Here is a 26114-nt window from a genome sequence, read left to right on the forward strand (position 1 = left end):
TGTTAGGCCATTATACTTTTATATTCCGGAGCTGTTTTTTTTGTGTATCCAACAGGTCTAGTCTGAAGTACATTTGAATAACCCCCCCATACTGTTTAGGGAACCTTTTGCACTTCATAAGGCAACTGTGTACAGAGTTAGCGGCTACCCTTTCTATTAAAGTATTCCTTTCACTTTTTAGGGTGGTATTATATTGGTTGCTGATTTGTTGCAGACGGCTGCGACCTGAAATGCGAGCCTATACACTGTAATTTCATGGGTAAAAGATACATTTGTGATCAGGCCTGAAATTGTCTAGCCAGTCTTTTGGAACTGCCATTGTTGGGGCCATTTAGAGCTCTTGTCAGACTTAAATTGTGTTGTGGTAACGGCAGTATATCAATGTCTTTTTAGGACCATGTACTGTGCTGTAGGGACTTGTATCAGCTTTTTTTTTTTTTTTTTATATTGCAACTATGATTTTATGGTATTTATTAGGGTTGTCCCGATACCACTTTTTTAGGACCGAGTACAAGTACCGATACTTTTTTTCATGTAGTCGCCGATACCGAATACCGATACTTTTTTTAAATGTCATGTGACAGTTTTCAAACCACAATGCAGACTAAGGATATTTTCTTTAGAATTATGAAGAACTCTAACTCAAGACATTATAAAAGAATAAAAATGAGTAAAAATGAATAAAAATGTTTTATTTGCTTGTCACGCAGTAGTAAAAAACTCAAAGAATTTTCATAGAACATGTTGATAAATACAAAAAAGTATTCTATTTAGGTATCGGGAGCATTTGCGCGAGTACGAGTACTCCCGCAAATACTCGGTATCGGTACCGATACTAGTATCGGTATCTGGACAACCCTAGTATTTATTTTTAAAGCTGAGTTTAAACTAAGCTATTCTGGCAAGCTCTACTTCTTTTATGCAAATTAAGCAGTATGAATCTGATCTTAATGTTTTCTGCCATGGCACACTTACCAGAGCTTTTAAATACGGGGTTTTGCATTGGAAAAGCGTTTAGCTACGCAAGCATTGTCTAAATTTGCGAATATTCTCCTTACACTCCTAAACATTAGTCGTTTTTAAGTCGACCTCTGGGTAGACTTAACTTTCTGTTATGACCAAGCTAAATACACAGTTTAAAAATTTATATATGTGAGCTGTTTTACCTACTAAATGATTTTGATTTCTGTTCGGTCAGTCCTGATGTGTACAAAGACCTGCTAATCCGTGCAGCCTGATATTTCTCTGCTACAGTTTTTTTTTTTTTTTTTTTTTAATTCCCTAAATTGTCCCTGCATACAATTTTTGTGTCCAGGACCAGCGAGTCTCTAGCTGCATGTAATGCTCTTGAATGATGCATGTGAACAGTGGCCACAATGACTGTTGTTTTGTACAGGATACAAATCTGACTACGGTTGTTTCCACACTGTGTGCATATGGATAGTTTGCCCCCAACCACCCACAGATTCTCCTACTGACGTAGTGTATGTACATTAGTAGAATTAAAAGGGAAACCATTTGCATGTTTTTAGGCAGTAAAGCTAGGCCATCTGTGTTCCCCCATCATATTGCAGATACAATGGCAATTGCTGGTGCTTGCAACATATATATATATATATATATATATATATATATATATATATATATATATATATATATATATATATATATATATATATATATATATATATATATATATATATATATATATATATATATATATATAATTTCATTTGTATTGATTTTTTTTTCCCCATGTTTATCTGGAGTTCAGATTTAAACTATAAATCTAACAGCGATTGGGTAACTATCGGTGCATGTTGTTGGCTCACATTTGTCAGAATATTGAACTCCATCTCCACGAGAACTTTTTTTTTTTTTTTTTCCAACCAAGATGGCAACTTTCACAAAACTGATATTTGTATAGCCATTTTGCCCCAATCATGCTGTTCCGCTAATGGGTAACTCGGCCCTGTCCACATTGTGAAATGGGCATGCGCTTAATCAAGAATAGGCCAATTTAGCTCCAGGCAGCATGTAAATGTAATTCCGCAGAAAGAGGTATGTTGACAACTTGTATAAATGGAGAGAATCTTCAAGGTTTACTTTATTTTTTATGGCTTTTAGAAAATTTCATCCTCCTGAAACTTCAGTTTCAGAAATTAGTTTGTATAATATTTGTGCTTTAATGCGCAGCTTTTGGTGTGCTGTGTTTTGTGCTTTGCTTCTCTCCACTGCATATTCCAGGATAAATAAAAATGTGGCCCCCTTGTATTTACATATCTCTTTAGTAATCCTTATAAAGAAATCTTTGTGAACCCTTAAAACTTTCTGGATGTCTTCAAAAATGGCATCTAAAATGTGGACTGATTATTTTCCAGGCACCAATAATAACAAATACGATCTAAAAATCAACATGACATTTTACATTGGTTAAATCTTTAGCAGATCTAGGATATAGCAATCAAAGCCACTCATGGATAAAGTATTAGTAAAGATATATATAAAACTGTTGCACGGAGTATGGCAGATCAACATATTCAAAGTGCCTCCAGAACAGATTTGGAAGGTTAACCACTTTATGCAAAATCACGCACCTGTACGTCATTTTGTTGAACATCACCTCGGTACTGTTTTTTAGAGCGGTCGGTTGGCTTTCAGGTGATAACTGATGCGGCTAATAAGCCGCTCAGCCATTATCACAAGCAGTGGGAGGGGAAGCTCCGCCTGGGTCTCCGATCTCACCAGAAGACCTGAAAGACCTGCCGGCAAGTCCACCTGCTGGCTGGAGTCCCGAACAAAGTCAGATATGGCCTTGCTTGGGTCTCCGATGTAGTAACTCGGAAGCGATGTCACTTCTGGTTTACTTGGCAGCCAACGGCACTGATTTAAAAAAAAATCGAAGTATTCCAAAATGAGGATTTTTGGCATTTTTTGAAGCTGCACTGCCTTGTCAAGGCCCTTCTGTAAAGTGCGGCCCTAACCCTTCTATTTGAGTGTCTCCATATTGGAACATATACAGCAATTAATAAATTAGGAGTAGGTATGGAGGCACCCCATTCTTCAATGGTGCAGGGACACATTAGAAGCCCAGCAAGAGCACAGAGGCAGCTGAAGTCATCCAATGTGCCCCAACGCCAATTCGAACAAGCAAGCTATACAATAAATCAGAGCCGCCCCAATTTATAACTAGCCTTTTAAAGCAACATGCACATGGATGGTGTTTGCACAGCACAAACAAAATGGATCATAAAAGTCCCTAAATTTAAACCCAAAGGGGATCTGTGTTGATTTATCCTGGAAAACCGCTTTTTCTGTGCTTTTGGCTCCTTTGCAAAAGTAAGGCGTTTTAGTGCAATGATGCTGTAAGTTACAAAATGTAAATATATTTTACCCAAAGTGATTTAATCAGTCAAAATTTCTAACAAAGTAGATTTGTCCAATATTGTTAAAACCTAATGATGTTTACTTCACTGCTGTTCATGTATTTCTTGGTATGTTTCATTAGAGTGACCCTTCCGTTCTACCGTCCTCTTATTTTTCTGCGTATCGATTAGAATGGAATACAACCCTTTGTGAGATTTGTATTGCTGTATGGGACCCTGTTGTCTGATTTGCCCTCATTTTATATCCTGCTGGTGCCCTGAAATAATTTACCATGACACAGTGTTTGCCCATTTCCCAGTAAGAACAAAAAGCACTGCAATCAAAATCTCACAAAGGTCCTAAACCTTTCCCATTCTGCTAAATGCATAATATTGCTGTTTATTTCTCAGTAGTATTACCCCTCATCCCCCAAGCAGATCCACAAAGTAGTAATCTCCCCAGCTTCATATGGACAGAATTGCCCGACAGAGGTTTAACCCTTCTATCTAAAACTAACAGTTTGCCTGGTTTTGTTCTTCAGGCCCTTTTTGTATGTAGATCACTTTTATTACCTTTTCACATAAAGTGTTAGTAAACTCCCCATTTTTATTTTTACCTACAGGTAAGCTTACAATAACGCTTACCTGTAGGTCAAAGGAATATCGCCTAATCATGCACGGTTTAGGATATATGCCAGTGAGCAACAGCCGGTGACATCACTGGCATGTGAACTCTGAAGGAATGGCTTGCCTGTGCTGTTCCTTCAGACCTGTCACGGCTGGGACACATGCACAGGAATGGCGTCATCACGGCTCGACCATTCAAGGGGCTGCAGCCTGCAAACCCAGAAGGAAGATTGGATGAGGCTAGAAGCCTCTGCAGGTGACAGCGTGCTGCTGGAGGGCTTAATTTCTAGGTAAGTCTTTCTTTCATAATGATGCATACTGGCACATTATGATATTGCCCTGCAGGGTGAAGTGTGTTTTACCTCCCCCCCCCCCTCAACAATTTACTACCACTTTAATAGTGTACTCTGAAGTGCAGTACTGCAAAATACAGTAACGCAATACTAATCTGGTTTTCTTTTGATTTTAAATCATTCAGCTGTTGAATCAACACAAATAACTGCCCATTTTAACTTGCCATTTTATAATAATCTCTTGCAGAAAAGAAACTGAATAGCAAACTCTCATCTTCCTGTATGCAGAAAGAGGTCAGCAAGCTGTCCACTCAGAAGAGTTTAGTGTCTTCAGAGCTTGCTGCAAAATAGTCCAATTGGTGTTAACCTCAGTTTACTTATTTTAGCTAAGTAACTTACAGTAATACTGTAATAAGTGAGGAATTTTAGGTATAGACCATAATGGTTATCTTTGAGTATTTGCACCTTATCCTTGCCCTAGGGCAACATACACACGTTGTTGGTACTGAGGCTGGGACTCTTAAATTTTTTTTTTTTTTTTTTTTACTTGAACCTTTTTAAAGTAGTTGCTGTCTGCTTAAAATGTCCCTTTTTTATTTTCCTGAGAGCTCTTAAATTCTTTTGTAAGGGCTCATTTACATTTGCTTTGGCTTCAACACCTATGGATTTCCCCGCATTCAATTAGCATAGGAGGAGAATGTGAGCTGGGTCAAATATCTCTGGGGCAGCTGCGGAGCGCACTGCACAAACACTGTCTTTGGCTCCGTTTTTTTAGGGTCAAATTCAGGCAAAGATTTGGCCCTGATTCATCCCCGAACCGGAGAATGGGGAACGCACAGCGTTCCTGTGTTATCTGCATCTGGTTCCAGTGTGAACTGTGCCTAAAGCTCCTACTGCTTCAACATGCTTTGATGTGTTTTTGAAGCTCCGGTGATGCTTAGCTGAAGCTTTTAAAGGTGCTTCCGAGATGCTATTTTGAAGCTTTGACGCTAGGCAGATTGTGTGTGTGTGTGTGTGTGTGTGTGTGTGCGCGCGTATCTCATACCAGCAATTTCTCCAAAGCTAAAGCTGAATTAAAGCCTCTCAAAGCCGCAGGTGCTTCAAGCAAGCTTTGTCATAGAATTCTATGGAGGCTTTGAAGCACCACTAAAGCGACATGGGGAATAATTTTTGTAGCAAAACCAAATTAAACGCAAGGTGTAAACAGGACTGTAAGCTAACCATTTTATTTAGTGACAGGAGCTTTGATTGGCATTCAGAGAGCTTTAACAAAGTGTGTCTGAAGCCATGTTTTGAAGCAAGTGTAAACGAGCCCTAAAGGCTCGTTTACACTTGTTTTGGCCTCCGCATACATTAATGGCTAGTTTTATAATTCAAAACAAGGCTTCGGACACGCTTTCTTTAAAGCTCCCTGAACTCTAGTCAAAGCTCCTGTTCCTAAATAAAATGCTTAGCTTACAGTACTGTTTAAACCCCTTGCCTTTGCTTTGGCTTTCTTTCACAAATTATACCCAATGTAGCTTCAAAGCGTCTTCAAAGGCTCCATAGAAGTCTATGGCAAAACTCGCTCGAAGCCTCACCAAAGGCTCATCGAAGCACCAAGCAGTGTACTTTACGGTTTGTGGCACAATTCCCGATATTGAAGGCCAAGTTCACTTTTTGAGTGAAAGACTATGCAGACAAGGGGTCTAAGTTGATTAAAATACACCGCAGTTTTGTAAATGGCTGCTAAATGTAGCTGGCATACTTGTAGACCAGGTCACCCTCCCAACCTGCACTGCACAATGTATTTTAATCTACTCAGAATCCCTGCCTGTATAGCCTGTTTTACGCAGAAGGCGTAGCCTTTTAAATTTTGGAATTACAAAGCATTTAATTAAAATGTTTGGGATTTTATTATGCTATTTTTCAGCCTCCATTGGGACTTAAAGTTCTATTGTGCATTGAATGATTTTATTGGATTTCATTTAAATTTAATGTTCTACAGCTTAAACAGTACTTAATTTTGATATCCAAAAACATTTGTGGTGCAGTGAGACAAATGTATAAAAGCACTTAAAATTAACTGATCAAAATTCACTTTTTTTTTTGTTCTGTTGACTTATTTAAAGTACTACTAAAACTTCCTGTATGACTGTCTTGGCAGTTGCCAATTTCAGTTACGCGATGCACAAGCCTCAAACTTTCTTTACCTTCCCTGAGCCCAATTCTCCCTTGTGTCTCACACACTTCCTCTTTCAGACATTGTAGCTTGCAGTGGGAGGGTTTTGGCTAAAGAAATACAGAAAGCAGTGGGCAAGACTAGGTATGGCCAGGTGCTGATTGAAGGTTGTGCATCGGCAGGGACAGTGCTGATAGCCACGCCCTCTGTAACAATTTTTCAACCCACTGTATTGCAAGCAGACCCATCCTACATGTTGGTGGCAACTCTGCTCTGGATCCAGGCGCAGTGTAGCATGGTTGCCAAGCCATCACCGGAGCCTGAATTGGGTGGACATAACTGCCAGGTTTAACATGTCTATGGCACTTTGAAAGTGGGTACGAAGAAAACTTAAAGGGGTTGTAAAACCTAATGGTCTTTCATTTTAATGTATCCTATGCATTAAGGTGAAAAACCTTTAGTGCTACAGCACCCCAGACCATCCCTTTTCTTACCTGAGCCAGATTTTTCCAGCGACGGGGACGAGCACAGCAGCTCCAACCGCTGTCTCAGGTCCTCATTGGATAGATTGATGGCAGCAAGAGCCATTGGCTCCCGCTGCCGTCAATCAATTCCAGTGACACAGGAGTTGGGGGCGGGGCCGAGTTGGCTGTCTGTCAATGGATGCAGCATGACTCCGTAGTGCGCCCACATGAGTGCCCCCATGGAAAGCAGGTCTCTGTGGGGACATTTTAAGAAGAGGAGCGCCGCTGGGGGGGGGGGGGCAGAAAAGGAGGACCGGGCCACTCTATGCAAATAAATTCCAGTGACACAGGAGTCAGGGGTGGGGCTGAGTCGGCTGTCTGTCAATGGATGCAGCAGCAGGACTCCGTAGTGCCCCCCATTGAAAGCGGGTCTCTGTGGGGACGCTGAGAAGAGGAGTGTTTCTGGGGGGGGGGGGGGGGGGGTTACAGAAAAGGACTATCGGGGCCACTCAATGCAAAACCTTGCACAGAGGATGTAAGTATAACATGTTAGTTTTTTTGTGTTTTTTTTTTTGTGGCTATAGATCTACTTTTACATAGGTTAATTGAAAGTAACTGAGAAATTGTGTGAAAAGTTAGCTTGTCTTTCTAGACAACTAAATGTTGGGTATAGGGGAATAGACACATTTGTCTTTTTTTTTTCATACACATCCTAGAATGCGTGGGGGTGATGGTGTAATCTGAATGGTATTTTATTGTGATTGTTCAAGAAGGTAAAAGTACAGTTGGGTAATTCTTGGTACATAGGCCACTGTTTTGTCCCTGGCAGTCTAGTTTTAGAAGTGCTGTAACAATATTATAATCTTTTCTGTTAGTTATCGTGGTACTCCTGTTTTACTTTTGCTAGTTAACAGTTTGTATTGCGTTACATTTTTTGTACCACTAGAGTGTGCTGCTCTCCAGCCGGATATAAGAGCTCAAATTAAGTAAACCAGGTTCTCAGTATGTGGTCAGGTTTTTCCCCACTTAATGTAAATGCAATATGTATTAGAAAATGTCTAGATTGTGGAAAGGAAGATCCTAAGGGTTTCACTGATACCGATGCTAAGCATTTGCACGAGTATCGGTACTCGTGCAAATGCACCAATATTTAAAACTGATACATACTGGCTCGGTTCTTTCAGCTGTCACCAGGATTCTCCTGCTTATTGATGACGCAATCATCTGTCAGCAGGGTTCCCTGCTGACAGATGAATGTAAACAATACCAAGGACAGCTGCCACTAGCCATCAGTGGTACAGGTTCAATAACTCGCATAGATAGTAAGGTGCACTTCACTGCCAGGTTGGATAGATGGCTCAGCCCCTGTATCTCCTGAGGGGTCTTGACAAGGGACGGAGCCTGTGACAGCCAGGGAGACCCAAAGGAAGATGCTCACGAGCCTGAGGAGACCCGCACAGACTCAGAGGGGACGTTCGATGCTCGTGGAAGTGCTCCGCAAAATATACACACAGTGAGAGCACTGGAAAGCAGGAGACCTTGCAGCCAAAAAAAGCTGTTGGACACAGGATAATTATAATCCAAACTGGGAGGATGCTGACTCGGTCCAGCTTAAACCATGACACATGTAGTCCTGGACCGAGTCGACATCCTCCTAGTTTGGATTATAATTATCCTGTGTCCAACGGCGCTTTTTCAGGCTGCATGGCCTCCAGCATTCTGGTGCCCTCACTGTATCTTTTGTGGAGAACTTCCACCAGCATCTGACGTCCCCCTCTGAGTCTGTGCAGGTCTCTGTCAGTCTCCATAGCTTTCACAGGCTCTATCCCTTGTCTAGACCCCTCAGGAGATCCAGGGGCTGAGCCATCCATCTATTCGACCTGGCAGTGAAGTGTACCTTACCATCTATGTGCGGTATTGAACGCTCCCATACATCTCCACCTTTTTATTTGCTCCAAGCACCTATTACCATGCACACAATTATCTGACCTTGATTTTAACAATAAATTGTTTATCTGATTTATGGATTTATCCTTGTTTTTGCTACTTTGGAACATCGCTCACCGCTAGCCAGAAGGGAAACGGATCCCTCTGTTTTTAGCGGATCAGATGTAGGCAGGTATTAATGTACACATGTTCGTTTACACCTGCCGCTCTATAAAGGAGAATAGAGGGTCCAATTGGGTCGACCGGAAAATGCAGGCAGACCCAATCAGACTGCTAGTGTGAAAGGGGCCTGATGTGCCAGTGTCGGACTGTATTCAGTTGTTTTTGCATAAAATTGTTGCATACCCTTTTACACGTTTTAAAAACCTTACTGGGCTTTCCCTTCTGTGTAATATAATAGAGGGCTGGGAATCTATTTTTACTGTAAAGATGGAAGCTTGGGCCCGGCCATACGTGGTTTAATGCAAAGTGTTAATGGGCAAGCTGAATGTACCAAGTTAAAGTGGATGTAAACCTGAATTATTATTATTTTTTTATTTACAATGAAGACTTCTACCTGGTACAGTAAAGGATGTCAAGTCATCTGTGCCCAGTCTTGCCACAAAGTGTTAATCCAGCTCTGAGCAATACTCTTGTGTGTTGTTTATCTTGCCAAAAAAGAAAACACAAGTTGGCTGCTCCACACGTCCGCATGATTGGGCATGCTGAAGTCATGTGGTGCCTTTCCTGAGTTTTGACTCACTGTTGCTCATCATGGGGTATGATCCTCGAGATCAGCAGAAGATCAGTGTGACTGAGGCTATTCATGGTGCAGTCGGCTCCCAGAGCCAGCAAAAAGAGTAGGCGAGTGTAGAGGTGGGCAGGAGTCTTGTGACATCACGACTCTGCCCACTAAGCTACGGCAACGAGACCCACCCACTGATTCCAGAGATTTGCAGGGGGTGACATTTGAATGGTAGGGATACATGCAGGAGGCTTGTGCGTGTGTATACATACATGCACGCACGCTTACTTTTAATACGGTGTCATTAGTTTATACTGGGTGAGTGGGTGGGTTTACATCCACTTTAATCGATCAACTTTGGTACAACCAGCCTGCCTGATTCACTTGTGATTATAGCATCCGGCTGCTGTAGCCGCTAGCTATAATCACTGTCTAATCCCGGTGGGGATATGGAGTTATTTTAAAGCCCAGATAATCATGGCTATAAGATGGGGGCATAGCTGAGGATCAGATGATATTACAAGCTGGCTGGTGAGATTTTTGGTTGTATTAAAAAAAAGTGGAATTGCTGTAGCTGGTATTGCTGCACATTGCATGGGGGCTATATAAATAGACACTCTCAGAATCTCAGATTAGTGTGGCCATCTGTGTGTGAGAATCCCTCTATAAAATGTAAAACACTCAGGCTAAACTCGTACTGTACAAGGATCCTTTTCTGTCTGACATTAGAAGCCATTTAGCAACCTCCCCAAATGATCAGTGTGATGTCACAAGCTAGTTGTGATGTTTGTGGAACAGATATACTGTAGTGGAACTTGTCAACATTACCCCAGGTAATGAACAGGCCATACACAAATGGGAAATGTATATAATCAGATTTTTATATAACGATTGTTCGTGCAGAGGTATAGTTTTGTGAGGTTATATTCTACATTGAAATGATTTAATAGGTTTGTTAGATCTACAGTGGGAGGCATAAAATTCTATTTGTTTATTTTCTGATGAGGTCAGTTATAATAGTGTATATTGACTTTGTTACTATAAGGGATCTATGCCAGGAAGATGAGATGGTTTTGAAGATGGCACCTGTGAAGTTTTTAATTTTTTTTACGATCGCGGCACTGGACTTTGTTAGGTTTTCTGCTGACTGGAGGAGAAACTAGGAATTCTGTTCAAATAAAATGTAGGTGCTGTCTTCTTTAAAGAACACCCCCCCCCCCCCCCCTGAATGCTATTAACCAGTTTTTAGTGAAATGTGACCAGCATAAGGGGTGGGTATTTCATTATTTTCTATCATTTTATACCCTTCTTGCTGTGGCCCATGGTACACTGCACAGCAACTAGGACCTCACCAGGCCCTCACGTGACTTTGATAGGTACATAAGAGTGCATTTTTTTTCTCCCACAAAACTAAAGGACCAGATTAGAGCAGGGGCAATACAGCTACCTGTGGGCCCACAGTGTGGCTCTTAACATTGCTCAAAACCTAGAGCAATGTCACGAAAAAATCACTTTATAAAAAGACAAAGTTCTCTATAATGCTCTATACCTCAGACCTGATCTCGAAATGCCAAGCCCTGGCATTCCTCTCGTGCCTCACTGTTTGTTTTTTGCTTCTGGGACCACCTATCATAGGTTTGGACCAATAGTGAGGTATGAAAGGGGAAGAGAACTCAAAATGACAAGTTTGAAGCGTAAGTTTACATTGAGCACTTTAGTTTCAAGGGTCTCAGAACACTTTAGCAGTTTAAAAAAAATTGTATTGTTGCAGTAGGTTTACTGAAGAAATGTCTAATTAATTAAAGATGAAATTTGGGTGCAAGTATTTGAATGCAACATAACTTTTTTTTTTTTTTTTTACTGGTGCATATTTGATTATTTCTATATTTTGTGTTGTGGGGATTCTTTTATAAATTGGAGGGCCCATGAACACTTAAGCAATCTGTTACGAAGCATTAACGCACATTGTTTTAAGGCAACACATTTGTTATGAATGGGCTGCCAATGCACAATGTACCACAGTGGATTCAAAAATGCATACGATTTATTTTTTTGTATGGTGTGTTCGCTGTGGTGCACTGCTGTACGTTGTGCTCTGCACTGTGCACTACAGTGCTTGTATTCAGAATGAATGGTGTGGGGGGGTTTTGTGATGTTTTTTGCTGCAATGTGCGAGTGTGAATGGACCATATTAATAAGATGTGGATGCCTTCTTTTAAGACTGCAGTTTTGATTGTGAAACAGAGCTAAAATAAACTCTGGGTTATGTTATCTTTTATCAGCATTGCAAAGAAGCAATTGTACATATCGACATTATATGTAATACTCTATTATGGTTACATCATATATAGTTGAAAAGTTTTAGAAGGATGTGTTATTTTCCAGTTCCTGCTTTAATGTAATGGGTTTGATCTAAATGCCAGTCATTAAAAAATAATACAAATAAAAATCTCTGGGGCATTGTAGCTAAATAATCGGAGCAAGGTTGAGGCAAGACCCCATACACACTATACAACTTTTGTCCGATTTCCTTTAGGTTTACCAAAACCATGTAGTGCAAGGGCCTGCCTGATTGCATACAAATTAAAACTCTTAGGGCCCTTTCACACTGGTGCATTTTCGCGGTAAAAATAGCGCTATTAAAACGCTCCCCATGCCCCCTCTCCATTGAAATGAATTAAAAACGCTGTAAAATCGAGGTGTTTTACCGCGATTTTAACGCTCCGTTTTTACAGCGGTTTTTAATTCATTTCAATGGAGGGGGCATGGGGAGCGTTTTATGGGCGTTTTAATAGCACTATTTTTACCGCGAAAATGCGGAAAAAACGCACCAGTGTGAAAGGGCCCTTAAGGTTTGACCTCAAATTTTTATGGTTTTGGTAAATCTGAAGGAAAAAATCTACCGAAAATTGTTTAGTGTGTATCTAGCTTAACTCCCACTCTAAGCCTATTCTATCTATCCTGTAAAAAAAGATGTCTATACTTGCCTATTCTGAAGTCTGCTCCGGTCCAGGCACATGATTTTGTCCCAGCGCTGGCTCCAGTGTAGAATCGGGACAGCCTATGGGTTATGTAATTGCCCAGGTTCTTTAGCCATTGTTGGCGTTCTTTCCTCTGGAGACATTGCATGACCAGTTCGACTTCAGAATATACAAGTATAGGCAACGTTCCTTTTTTTTACAGGGTAGATAAACTAGGCATAGAATATATATGGGTGGGAACAGGTATATGCTTAAGCTGGACATGGATTGAATTTAGGCTGGTTCAGCAGGGAGCAGTCCAGATTCGATCCAGATATGGCATTTTTTTTATAGCCGCTAGCAGTGGTCCATGTTCTGCAGGCAAAGAGCCTTCCCTGCCAGCAGAACACCATAGCGCTGCGGGAGGGATTTCCCCATCAACACTGATGGGGGGAAATCAATTTTTTATTTTTCCATGAACTTGTGGTGGCAGGAAATTGCATCATCTATGGCTGGCTTTTTGACTTGAGTTACATTTGTGTTTTTTTTCCTGAAGTAACTGATAAAGGGAAATATCTGATGTCCACATAACATTTTTTCCAGGTAAAACAAAAGTCCCCCCCCTTGAGCTTTAATAACTTTCACACTTTTGGCCTAGCTGAAATTCTTGGCTGCAATATATTTAATTTTGTAACCATTGTTCATTAAACTCAGGGAGATTTTTTGGTTGGAATGATCTTCAAAGTTTCTAACTACTTTGGCTAACTAGCACTTATTTTTATTTTTTTTTTTTTAAACATATTTTTATATAATGATTAATTTGTATTTCTAAAATCATTTAATGTTACATTTTACTGAAATCGCACTTTTGTCTGTTTTTTGATTAAATAAATATCTACAAAAGAAATAAATTGTATTGTCCTTTTTCTCTAACGCACAATGTCGGTTGAATGCTGTTTTTTTTTTCCCCCCTAGCCTGACCATGTTTGTTCTGTTATTCACTAAGCGGTATGTTGTTTGTAGGGCTGAGACCACTCGACTGAGGCGGGAGAATTCAGAAAGTAGGCTTCGTCCACTGAGTGCTTTTGCTTTGAGGGTTAGATATTTGTCCAGACTTGGAGCAAAGGTATGTATGACTGTCTATAACATTATAGAAGCCTAATGAAGGTATATTTACCTGCACTTCACTGGGTGATCAATACAATTTATTTATTCTGTCTGTTTTCCGAGGCCAGCATTGAGGATTGCTGGGGCCCTTAAAGAGGAACTGCAGTCTGTTTACATAATTTAATAACATCTCTCTTCTCCCCACACCCCCCCCTCTCACTTTCAACTAAAAAACAAAAAAGTGGGAACAGAAGCATATATTTACCCTGTATTCTACTTCAGCTAGTGGAGTGAGCCTGACTGAGTTTTTTTTATTTTTTTGTATGGTTGAGCTTATTGCACTCGTCGCCATCTATATGCAATGTTGTCTTTTTGCTAGTATCTGCGTCACATTTTTAACGCAGGGAGCCAAGATCGATAACACTGATTAAGTGATAGAGATCCTAGACGTTGGCTCCTAACGTGTATTGGTGAAATTCAGAGTCAGAAAAAGATCCCAATAAAACCATCTGGACATGTTCCTCTGACTGACTTATTTCACAAAGCAGAGGTCATATATTCCATTTGCTCAATGTCCTTCAATCTTGCGATCCATTGGACCACTGTTGGTGCAGACTGTTGCTTCCATAGAGGTGGGATGCTGGCCCGTGCAGCATTAAGGAGATGTTTGCGAAGGGATTGATATTTTCCTTGATAAGTGGGTGAGGTTAAGTTGGACCGCAGCTGGGTTATCTTATTGGAAGATATCTGTGAATTTCTGTATGAGCTTAAAGCAGAGTTCCTTGTGGAGCTTTCTAACAAGGGGTTGGTTTGGGTAGTGAGCCGAGAAAGTGTGATGGTTACTTAATCCTCCAGCGATCTAATGAGGAGCCCGACCAGAGAGCAAGTTCTCCGTAGTTAACCAATCTGAGAAACTTAAAAATGGAGGCCCTCATGAGTCCCTGTGGGGCTTGCGAGAGAAAAGATGGATCAATGAGGCCAGGTATAAAATCCAGATGACCAAGTGGCGTCATTGGGGAATGGATTTTTTTTTTAGTGAGGAAAAACCTTTTCAGTTAAAAAAAAAAAAAAATGCCAAGTTCTCAAACTAGGACCCCCACACTTCTAAAAACAAAGTTCTCTTGATTTAAGGGCATATATATCTCTTTGAAAGCAACAGTCTTCAAACATTGCAGATTTATTTTACTGATGGTGCTGTTTTGTGTTGGCACCAAAGAACAAGGAGGTGTGTGTGTGTCTGACACGGACCCCCTCACTAAGACAAAGCGGGGTTGGGAGTGACTGAGGACCATGGCACTCCAGTATCTACTACAGAGGAGGCAGACTGGAAGACTGAGGAGCAGAGGTGGCGGTGTCTACGGTTAAGCTGCAGACCTGAGGTGGAGGGTGTCGGGTAAACTTGTGAAGCGGGGGCAGTGGGGGCAGACGGGCTGACCAAGTGAGACTGAATGCTGCCAGATTGTAGGGGAGGCTAAGCAGGAGCTGTTGAGTACCTGTGTCGGAACACTAGTTAATTAATTTGGACAGGGTATAACCCCCGAATCCTTCTTAAATTAGTATGTACGATGCCCGGCGGGTGTGGAGATGGCACTTGGTGTAAATCTTGTGGCATGTATGTGTTCTTTGATCATCCGATCAAGGGCGAATACTGCTGTGCCAAATGTAAGCACATTGTTTCCCTGGAAGCCCAGGTTCAGAATCTAGGGAAGCAACTGTCAGCACTGAGAAGATCTTTCAAACTAAAGGGCCTGGCAGGAGCCAGCACAGAGGCTGGTGGAGACAAAGGTGCAGGGACTAGAAAAGAGTAGATGGGTGACAGTCAGGGTAGAGGGGAAAGTGCCAGGGAGGCCAATCCTGGGCTGGAACATCCCAATAAGTACGCCCTGTTAAGTGGTGAAACCAGTCCGGGACCAGCACTGCTGGAGCTAAGGGACTCCCCTAGCTGCCAGGGAAATAACTCCTTTAGTGAGTGTGGGGGGAAAGGGAAAGGAAAGAGACAGATTCTGGTGGTAGGAGACAACTCTGTACACTGTATGCTGTCTATCGCCGGGGTTCGGCATATCACGGATCTGGTGGACAGATTACTGGTAGGGGCTGGGGAAGACCCGGCTGGCAAGGTGAATGTTGGTACCAATGGCAGTCAAAGGAAGATGGATTTTCCTAAAGAACGATCTTACAAACTCGCCCCATTTGAATTGGCCCGCCTTGCGCCGGACGGATTTAGGATACACCGCCGCAAATTTCCAGTTCAGTGCTTTGTGGATCGGGCACTTAGCCAGAAAATTTGCTGGCCCTTAAAAGCTAAATTGAGGAAAAGGACCTCCAAGGTAGTATTCTCAGAAATACTACTGGTACCTTGAGCCACACCAGAAAGGCAGAGGGAGATTAGGGAAGTCAACAAGTGGCTCAAGAGCTGGTGTAGAAAGAGGGGTTTGGGTTCTTGGATAACTGGGCTGACGTCTTAGTCTGTTACCAGTTATATAGAAGGGACGGACTGCACCTAAAATGAGGGTGCAGATCTGCTGGGAGTGAAGATGGCCGAGAAGTTGGAGGGAATTTTAAACTAGGCGATGGGGGGGGGATTCCAGAGGTAGAGAGAGCGCGGAATATATTCCATATGGTAGTATTGGGGGCATTAGTGCTAGGTTGACTAAAAGCACATAAACCCGAGGTAAGTATAGTAACTCCTTTTTGAAACCTCGTCCACCAGGCTCCTGGCATTGGTGAATATGCCAGTTTAGAACGGTCGCATACTGTCTTCTTATTGGGTGTTCCAAAATGGGAGAACTAGAGATACTGTTGTACGAGGAGGATTTCAATTTTGGTGGGAATTGCAACCATTCAAGGGTATTCCCTTCCTTGCAGGGATAGAGAGGGTAAAAAAGGGGGCGGGGTATGCCTGTATACCAAGAATGATATACGTGAATGTGAGATGACATCACTAAGGGAGCTAGGGAAGAGGTGAAATCCTTATGGATAGAGCTCCAAAGAGATGAAACTAAGGGGAAAGTAATACTGGGGAGTATGCTATAGGCCCCCTAATCTGGGGAAGATGGACCTCCTATCACAATTTGGATTAGTGGCAAGGATTGGAAGTGCCGTCATAATGGGGGATTTTAATTATCCAGACATAGACTGGGCGGAAGGAACCGCAAATTCGTCTAAGGCTCGCCAGTTCCTAAATGTCTTGCAGGACAATTTTAATGGGTCAGATGGTAGACGCACCAACTAGAAACAAAGTTACTAGACCTGATCACGGATGTGGAAATATGGGGCAATGTGGGAAATGGCGATCACAGGTCAATTTAGCTTCAGTATAAATTGCTCAAATAGGAAACATAAGGGGAATCCAAAGACACTGAATTTCAAGAGCCAACTTCCCTAAACTGTGAACCTTGCTAGAAGATATTAATTGGAATATAATCTTGGGAACAAAGAACAGAGGATAGATGAGTTTTCTTTAAGAGCATATTAAATAAGGGCATTAGCCAGTGCATCCCATTGGGAAATACAAAAGTCCTGGATGGCTTAACTCAAATATAAAAATGCATATGAAAGCAAGGAGAAGGCCTTCAAAAAAATACAAGGCTGTGGGATCATCAGCATTCAAACTTTACAAAGATTTTTTTTAAGTATATAAACGGTAAAAGGGAGAATGGACCATATTAAAACCATAAAGAATGAGTAAGAGAATCTGGTTACAAAGGATGGTGAGATGGCAAAGTTATTGAGTTTATTCTCCTCGGTCTTCACAAGGGAATTGGGGGGGCTTCAGTAACCAAAACTACAGTGTTAATCTTTGACAGATCACAGGAAGCACCCTCATGGCCAACGGACAGAATTAGGAATAGACTTGAAAAACTTAACATTAATAAGTCACTGGGACCAGATGGCTTGCACCTGAGGGTCCTTGGGGAACTCAGTCAAGTAATTGCCAGGCCATTGTTCCTAAATTTTTACAGTCTACTGACTTGAATGGTACCAGCTGATTGGAGAAAAGCCAATGTAGCACCAATATTAAAAAGGGCTAAATATATATCCCTGGGAATTGGACCAGTTGGCCTAACAATAGTATGCAAGCTATTGTAGGGGATAAGGGACTATATATGCAAGATTTGAGTACAGAAAACGGTATCCTTGGCAGTAATCCGTATGGAATCATGAAGAATCGTTCTTGCCAAACCAATCTATTGACCTTCTATGAGGAGGTGAGCTGCCATCTAAAGGAAGGCCCGTAGATGTGGTGTATCTGGATTTTGCAAAAAGCATTTGCCACAGTTCTCCATAAACGTTTAATGTACAAAGTAAGGTCTGTTGGCATGGACCATAGGGTGAGTACATGGATTGAAAACTGCCTACAAGGACGAGTTCAGAGGGTAGTACGCGGAATGGTTAGGGGTGGAAAGTGGGGTCCCCCAGGGTTCTGTCCTAGGACCAATCCTATTTAATTTGTTCATAAACAACCTGAAGGATGGGGTAAACGGTTTAATCTCTATTTGTGGATGATATTAAGTTAAGCAGGGCAATAACTTCTCCACAGGATGTGGAAACCTTGCAAGTAGATATGAAAAAATGAATGGGGTGAGCAACTACATGGCAAATAAGTTTTAACCACTTAAGCCCCAGACCATTTTGCAGCTAAATGCCCAGGCCAGGTTTTGCGATTCGGCACTGCGTCGCTTTAACAGACAATTGCGCGGTCGTGCGACGTGGCTCCCAAACAAAATTGGCGTCCGCTTTTCCCCACAAATAGAGCTTTCTTATGGTGGTATTTGATTACCTCTGCGGTTTTTATTTTTTGCGCTATAAACAAAAATAGAACGACAATTTCGAAAAAAATTCAATATTTTTTACTTTTTGCTATAATAAATATCCCCCAAAAACATATATAAAATATTTTTTTCCCTCAGTTTAGGCCGATACGTATTCTACCTATTTTTGGTAAAAAAAAAATCGCAATAAGCGTTTATCGATTGGTTTGCGCAAAATGTATAGTGTTTACAAAATAGGGGATAGGTTTATTGCATTTTTATTTTTTTATTTTTATTTTTTTACTACTATTGGCGGCAATCAGCGATTTTTTTTTTTTTTTTTTTTTTTTTTTTTTCGTGACTGACATTATGGCGGACACTTTGGACAATTTTGACACATTTTTGGGACCATTGTCATTTTCACAGCAAAAAATGCATTTAAATTGCATTGTTGTGAAAATTACAGTTGCAGTTTGGGAGTTAACCACAGGGGGCGCTGTAGGAGTTAGGGTTCACCTAGTGTGTGTTTACAACTGTAGGGGGGTGTGGCTTTAGGTCTGACATCGATCGAGTCTTCCTATAAAAAGGATCAATTGATCGATGCAGCCGCCACAGTGAAGCACGGGGAAGCTGTGTTTACACACGGCTCTCCCCGTTCTTCAGCTCCGGAGAGTGATCGCGAGGGGGCGGCTAGAAACGAATAGCCGCGCCCTCGTCCCGGATCGCTCCATGCAGGTTACCGACTGCCTCCATGTACCGGGGGGGGAGTGGGGGTCCCGCTCAAACCCCCGGCCCGCGGAAAGGCGGTGACGTACATGTACGCCCATATGCCTGTACGTGCCATTCTGTGGACATATATGTACATGCGGCGGGTTAATGTGGGAAAATGTAAAATAATGCATTTTTGGTTTAAAAAATATGAATGCAATCCACTCACTGGGGGGGGGGAGAACCTTTGGGGAATCAAGGATTGAAAAGGACCTGGGGGTCCTAATAGGCTCAGCAATGCCAAGCTGCTGCTAACAAAGCAAACAGATTATTGGCATGCATTAAAAAGGGGAATAATTCAACAGATAAAGCTGTAATTCTCCCACTCTACAAGACTCTCTGGTCAGGACGCACCAGGAGTATGCTGTCCAGTTCTGGGCACTAGTCCTTAGGAAGGATGTGCTGAAAATGGAGCGAGTATAGAGAAGGATAACAAAACGAATAAAGGGACTGGATTCTCTGGAGAAGACGCTTGAGAGGGGATATGATTTTAAATTTACATATGCCATACTGGTGACCCCGCAATAGGGATAAAACTTTTCCGCAGAAGGGAGTTTAATAAGACACGTGGCCACTCATTAAAATGAGAAGAGTTTAAACCTTTAACTGTGTAGTGGGTACTCTACTGTAAGTGGCAAGGATGTGGAATTCCCTTGCACAGGCGGTGGTTTCAGTGGGGAGCATCAATAGATTGAAAAAACTATTAGAGAAGCACCTAAACGACCACAACATACAGGGGTTCTACAATGTAATGCTGACATAAAATCACACATAGGTTGGACTTGTCTTTTTTCAACCTCACTATGTATAACTATGATACAATTTCAATTGGTGATTGATTCACCTGCAGCAAATGTTTGCCGTCTGACACATTCAGTCTTTAGAATTGTACCAGTGATTGTTTTGTTTTTTTGTTTTTTTTAACTATTCATCATAGGTTGACCCAGAGGAAAGCAGGCATAGTTGCCACTTTAACCTCGCAAAGCAAGACATTTTCATTTTTAGTCCTCCAGACACACTCCAGGTTTTACGAGTGTGGATAGATATTTGAATGTCTCGGTCACTAGGAAAAGAGGACATTTCCCCCAACAGACAGAACAGATGCAGCTTTTCACCCATTTCCTTCCTTTTTAGGTGACCTATTTCAATGACCTTGTTATGAGAGGTAAATCTTCCAAGAGGGAATGGTCCCAGTAGTAAAAAGCTGGCAAAGATAAAAACCTTTGCTACTCTCTCAAACACTACAATGTTGTATCTGGGATTTCACTTTGATATAATATTACATTTTTCAAAATTGAAAGAAGGGTGCCTAATAACATACAGTTCCCAGCCAGTATTATGCCAATATATTTTTAGTTAATACAATCCTGCATCATTTAATGCTGTTTTACACATTTTTCATTTTGAGGTTACGCCCTCTATAAATCTTGCATATTTTGTATGTCTAATGCATTTCTTTTTCTTTTATTTGTGTCTTTTTTACAGCTGCCAGATCATTACTGCACTCACTTGTCATCTTTGGCTCACAGAAGTGTCCTGAAATAAGTGCACACATTACTACATGACGTTTTATCTTGGAAAGATTGGTTTGTGGGTTTACTGTGAAATCAGTTTAATATGTGCCTAATGGATCATATTAACCTTCTGTACAGGGTCGGGGCAGTGTTAAACATTGATCGTGTTTTAAGACTGTTTTTGCTGCAGTTTTGAGTCCCTAGAAAGCATACACTATACAGACTTCTATTGCATATCTGAGTCATCTTGGTTATGACACCAGCAAGCAAAATCCTGTAATCGGCAGGTATGATACTCGGTTGTGTACTTTTGAGAAACATCTGTGCATGAGTGGGGTAAAGTAACTGAACTGCATTTAGATGGTTTAAGTGCTAGCCATATTGATTTTTGTTTTCCTTTTTTCCTTTTTTTTGATAGATAAAATGTATACCCAAGTTTTGCTTGCATATGTACACAAATGGGTAAAGGCCAACTAATATGCGCATTGATCAAAAAATCAACTGCATTGGTAGCTTGATAATTTTTGGTTCAATAAGGGCCGTTAAAGGCCAGTTGGTGGAATCTGACATCTTTCTGCACTGGTTTCCTGAAAGACTGTTATTAAATAATTTTAGATTGGCAGCCACAACTTTTATATGGCTCTCGGACTGAAAAAAGGGTAATGCTCTTTGTCATTCATAAGATCTTTACTATTCAGCAACGAAGAGTTATATCACCATATTAACCCCTTGACGCTGGCTGCATGTCCATTCAGACACGGAGCTGCAGCTTGGCCCTGCCTCCTCTGTTTTATGATTAACAGCAGTGGGAGCCAATTGGGAATGTGGGTCCCTGGATAGGCAAGGCTCTTGTGAACATCGCTGGCTCTAGAGGGCTTGGGTAAGTATTATATGGGGGGGGGGGGGTTCTGCACACAGAAGGTTTAACATTCATACATAGAATGCATGAATGTAAAAAAAGTGTGCCTTTACAACCACTTAAAGTTTGCTGTATGGAAACCTATTCATTTGAATGAGCTGCTCTGTGGACTTAAAATTGGAATTGACAATCTTGCTTTCTGGGGTGGTGTCTTGGTTAAATGATATAATATTTGAATAACTCATTGGAAGATTTATGGGGATTTATATTTGATACAGTTAACTGTTTTTGTCTTTGAAATTTTTGTATTCCTTTCATCTTTTGCTTGGAATGCGAAAATGTACACACTGCACTAAAATAGTCATTGAGGGAACAAAACTGTTGGATATAAAGCTACTGCAGTGTGCCAAACGCATTTGCTTGGCTATGCTGATGGGCAAAGTTTCATAATTTCTGATGGTGCTTTCCTACACCGTTACAGCCTAGAAGTGTTGGAACGTTGCAGCAGGAGCCTCAGGACAGCTCGTTTAGTTGGCAACTGCAGATATTCATGGGAACTCTGAGGTGCCTGTACTTCATACCTGAACAGTTTTTTTTCTCACCATTGCAAAGACTTTCATGTGCCACTACAGCTGAATTAATCAGGACCGAAGTTTCTTTCTGTGTAACAGACTTTTTTGACAAATTCTCACAATCTTAAATGTTATTCAAGGGGTTCAAATTTCACGTTTTAAATGCAAATCGACATATGTTCAAAAACCTTTATAAGTAACTAAAAGGATTTGGAGAACAAGTACTTTTCAAAAGAGACTGGAACGTTGGCATTAGTATAGCTATAAACATAATTGTAAAACATGCCAAATTAACTCTGTTATCAGGTGTCATGTTACATTATTTTTAATATTTAGTGTGTGTGTATATATATATATATATATATATATATATATATATATATATATATATATATATAATTATAAAATCTATCTCCTATAAAAGATTTTGTTGCGATTTTTTTTTTTTTTTTTTTTTTTTTTCCCATTTTTCTTGTACCAATCATGTATTTTTGTAGGAAAAGTAGAAAAGCCATTTAATATGAACTTGTGATCAGGCTATGGACAATTGGGTAATTCACATAATTTGAGGTTAGTTGAGCTGCTGTGTGGGCTACATGATTCTGGTGTACACTTTTGAGAATGAATTGCTCCACAGTGGCTGCAGCTAAATACGATATAGGGTGCTAGTTTTTAAATTGTATTTAAAAATTTCATAAATACTATGACCATAGTAGGATCACTTTAGAGTAGCCTTTCTTTTTCAGATTTGATATTGTAATGCACTACAGTGAGAAAATGATATGTATAACTTCTCTCCTGCCCTATGTCTCTAAGCAGTCTTTGGATTATTTGGTTTAATGGGAAATGCTGACATGCTTGTTATGGGGGAGTAGTTGCCAATGCTTTCTTTGTAGAGGCAATCCATAGGTACTGTAACTGAGGACAGCTACATATGGACATGTCTGCCAGGCGATATTATATCATATCAGATTGGACACCAGATGCCTCGACAGCCGCCACAGACAAATATGATTCTTACATAGTGGATTTTCTCACTGTTTTGTCTTTATAGTATCAAGTAGAAATAAAAACAATGTTATACTTAAGAGTCAGTTCACACTGCAGCGGCACGACTTCGGGGGCAACTCTGCAAGTTGTCCTGAGGAGGACTTCAAAGGCGATTTGCAAAACGACTTCTGTATAGAAGTCAATGCAGGTCGCCCCGAGCCGCCCCCGAAGTCGTACAGGAACCTTTTTCTAAGTCAGAGCGACTTGCGTCGCTCCTATTAGAACGGTTCCATTGCATTCAATGGGACGCGACTCGTCAGGCGGCAGAGCTGCCTGACGTGTCACCCCAGTGTGAACCTGCTCTTAAGAAGTGTAACTGGTATTGTGTGGTGTTGTTGTTGTGTTTTTTTTTTTTTTTGTGAACAAGCTTCAGTTTTTGTGGAAGCCTTATTTTGGTAACCATAGGTTACCTACCTGTAACCAAAGCATGTGCAATTAAAGAAAACGTGCCAATGCAATAAAAATGCACATAGCTGGCATTTTATGACTTAATGACGCTTACAATCTAGATTTTTATCCAGCTAAGTGTGTGCTGCTATATGAAAAGTCTGGTCTTGGAATGGGTACCTGAGATCACTCTAATTTGTGAGAGTTTATTGTATTACCTTTGCAGTGTTTACATTGATGATGAATATTTTTCTATGTAATGTGATTTTCTATTTCAATAAATACACTATATTGTTTGAAACTGTTAAATTGTGTTTTGAACATAAGCGGAAATATCTTTTTGAAAATAAATTTTTTTAAAAAAAATTTTTAATCGTTTAAATCTTAAGCTTGCTGTGTGTTTTTGATATATAAAAAAAGTGTGTGTGTGTACATTTCCCATCATTCCAAAAGCAGATCACCAGCATGGATTGTGGCCTTCCTGCAGCTGATCTTTTCCCCTTGACTGCCTTACTATGGCTTGTTCTGTCACATGTCTGTGAAAGCAGCCTTCCTGGTCAGCTCTTCCAAGAAAAATTGTGAAAATCACCAAATCTCATGAGATTAGCAGTCAGGGGCAGATATACAGCTATGAGGCTGTAGGTACAGGAGTGTCTAAGCAACGTCACATGCAGGGAAGTACTTATTTTTCAGACTGAATTATAGATGTGGGTTTTGATTCGGTGTAATTAACATTTCAAAATGTTCCCTATATCACAGCAAGTCCACATGAACATTCTTTTTTTTTTTTTTGGTCCATCTGACATCAACACATGATGGGTTAACCCCCTTCTGAAACCCACATGACCACCTCTTCCTATTATAATAAAGCCATGTTCTTTCCCTCACCCTTCCCTTTTGTTCTTTTTTTGGTCTTGCTCCAGGCCACCAAGTTGGATTTGGGAGTACCCTGAAGTGGTTGTAAACATAAAACGTGAACAAAATATCTCACTACAGTGTTTTCTGAAACCTCAGGCAAGCTTTATAAATTCAGGACTTTAAACGGCTGTATTAAAGAGGACTGCAAATAAATAGGTACAACTTGTGTAGGATTTGTTGCATCTGTTTATCACCTGAGACTGGTCACTTCACTGGCTATATGTAAGGGTTTACAACCACTTTGTCACTGTTTTATCCCGACCTGTTGCAGTTGCCCATCCAGGTTCAGCCTCTCCTTGAGTTGGAAGATCTGGGTTGTTGGAGGTAAACTCTCCTGAGATCAGGTGTTTAGTGTTGGTGCACAGGTGAATATACAAAGAGCATGGTAAATGGGAGTGGAGGTGGTGCTCTGATTCACTATTCCCAGATTTGCCCCAGTTTCAAGAGGCAGGCTGCTTTGCTAGCTTTATGAGACGTTATTTTTTTGGGGGGGCAGGGAGGTATGATGCTGATAGTGGCTGCACGTTCCCTGGCAACTGGCTACAACATGTTAATAGGCTGGTTCTCTCTCCTCTGCCAGTCTGTGGTATCCCTATGTATAATGGGGGGGGGGGGGAATTTGCGCTAACCTATAAAGTGAAAATGTGCCGCAGCTCTAAAAACTTAAATCCTAAAAGTTCAACATAAAGGAGGGGGGAAGAGCACGCAAACACTGAAAAAATGCACAGATAAATATAAAAATAGCAACAAAGGAAAATCATTAAAAAATATATATATTTTCCTATACCATACAAATTATCAAAGTGATTAAACTGTGAAAAAATGTCCATATGTGAATCCTGGTGTTATCAGCTCCCAAAGAGACATATAGGCTCTTCAGTCAGTGGAATGTTCCAACATATATAATCTCAAACCGCTTACCAGATTTGTAGGATCTCACCAGGTGGAGATCCTAAGCATCAGCCATCCGGCAAGGAAGAATCCACCTGCAATCTTCTGACAGGAAGCAATGTATCCCAGACTCCAAACACACAGACCGTCACAAGGGGCTTTGCTCCAGGGATAATTCCTCGGTTAGGAGGTGTCTAAAAAGTTGCTCGCGTCTGATATCACTGACTCGGCTGTGTCCTCTTCTCCTTGCAAACTTCAGTGACCATGATCCTCTGTTATAATGGGTTGTAAATCTTTGATTATCTTTTTGATCCCTTCTAGTGTTGGGTTGTATGTGGTGACTAGAGGTACTTGGTTATGTTTTTTTTTTTTTTTTTTTTTTCTCTGTATTGGAGGAGATTTTGCACAGACGTACCATCAAGGAACATGAGGAAGATGGTTTCTGCACACCTATGGGACATCACTTATCACAACTGGACCACACTATAGAAGACCTCAATGTTTTAATTCTTAAAGGGAATTTCAGAACTATCCAGGAAAGGAAAACATTTGCACGAAGTGTACTACTTTTTGACACAAAAACAAAACAATGGCCTAAATTTTAGATATTGGTTTCCTTACCCATTATACTACAGTTTTATGACCCCCCCTTTGACTATCACCCCCCCCCCCCCCTCCAGTCTATAGCTTTCCCATCTCACTTTCTTATAGCTTTATTACCATACACATTGATTTGTATGTGTTTTGTTTTCCTTT

At 40.9% G+C, this 26114-nt stretch overlaps 1 protein-coding gene across 2 annotated transcripts in view; it reads left to right on the top strand.

Moving 5' to 3' along the window:
- Window positions 1–21574, top strand: part of MFSD1 (major facilitator superfamily domain containing 1) — a 74165-nt gene extending 52591 nt beyond the window's left edge. Inside the window, exons 16-17 of one of the 2 annotated variants that reach the window (XM_040349260.1) lie at window positions 13565–13667; window positions 20653–21574. In XM_040349260.1, the coding sequence (XP_040205194.1) occupies window positions 13565–13667; window positions 20653–20712 (163 nt within the window). In that variant the 3' untranslated portion in view covers window positions 20713–21574. Of the gene's footprint in view, window positions 1–4532; window positions 7044–13564; window positions 13668–20652 lie in introns of those variants that run through there. The other variant, XM_040349261.1, reaches the window with a different exon arrangement.
- The last annotated feature ends 4540 nt before the right edge of the window (window positions 21575–26114 follow it).

Source organism: Rana temporaria, chromosome 4 (genome assembly GCF_905171775.1).
Source record: "Rana temporaria chromosome 4, aRanTem1.1, whole genome shotgun sequence".
Classification (NCBI taxonomy): domain Eukaryota; kingdom Metazoa; phylum Chordata; class Amphibia; order Anura; family Ranidae; genus Rana; species Rana temporaria.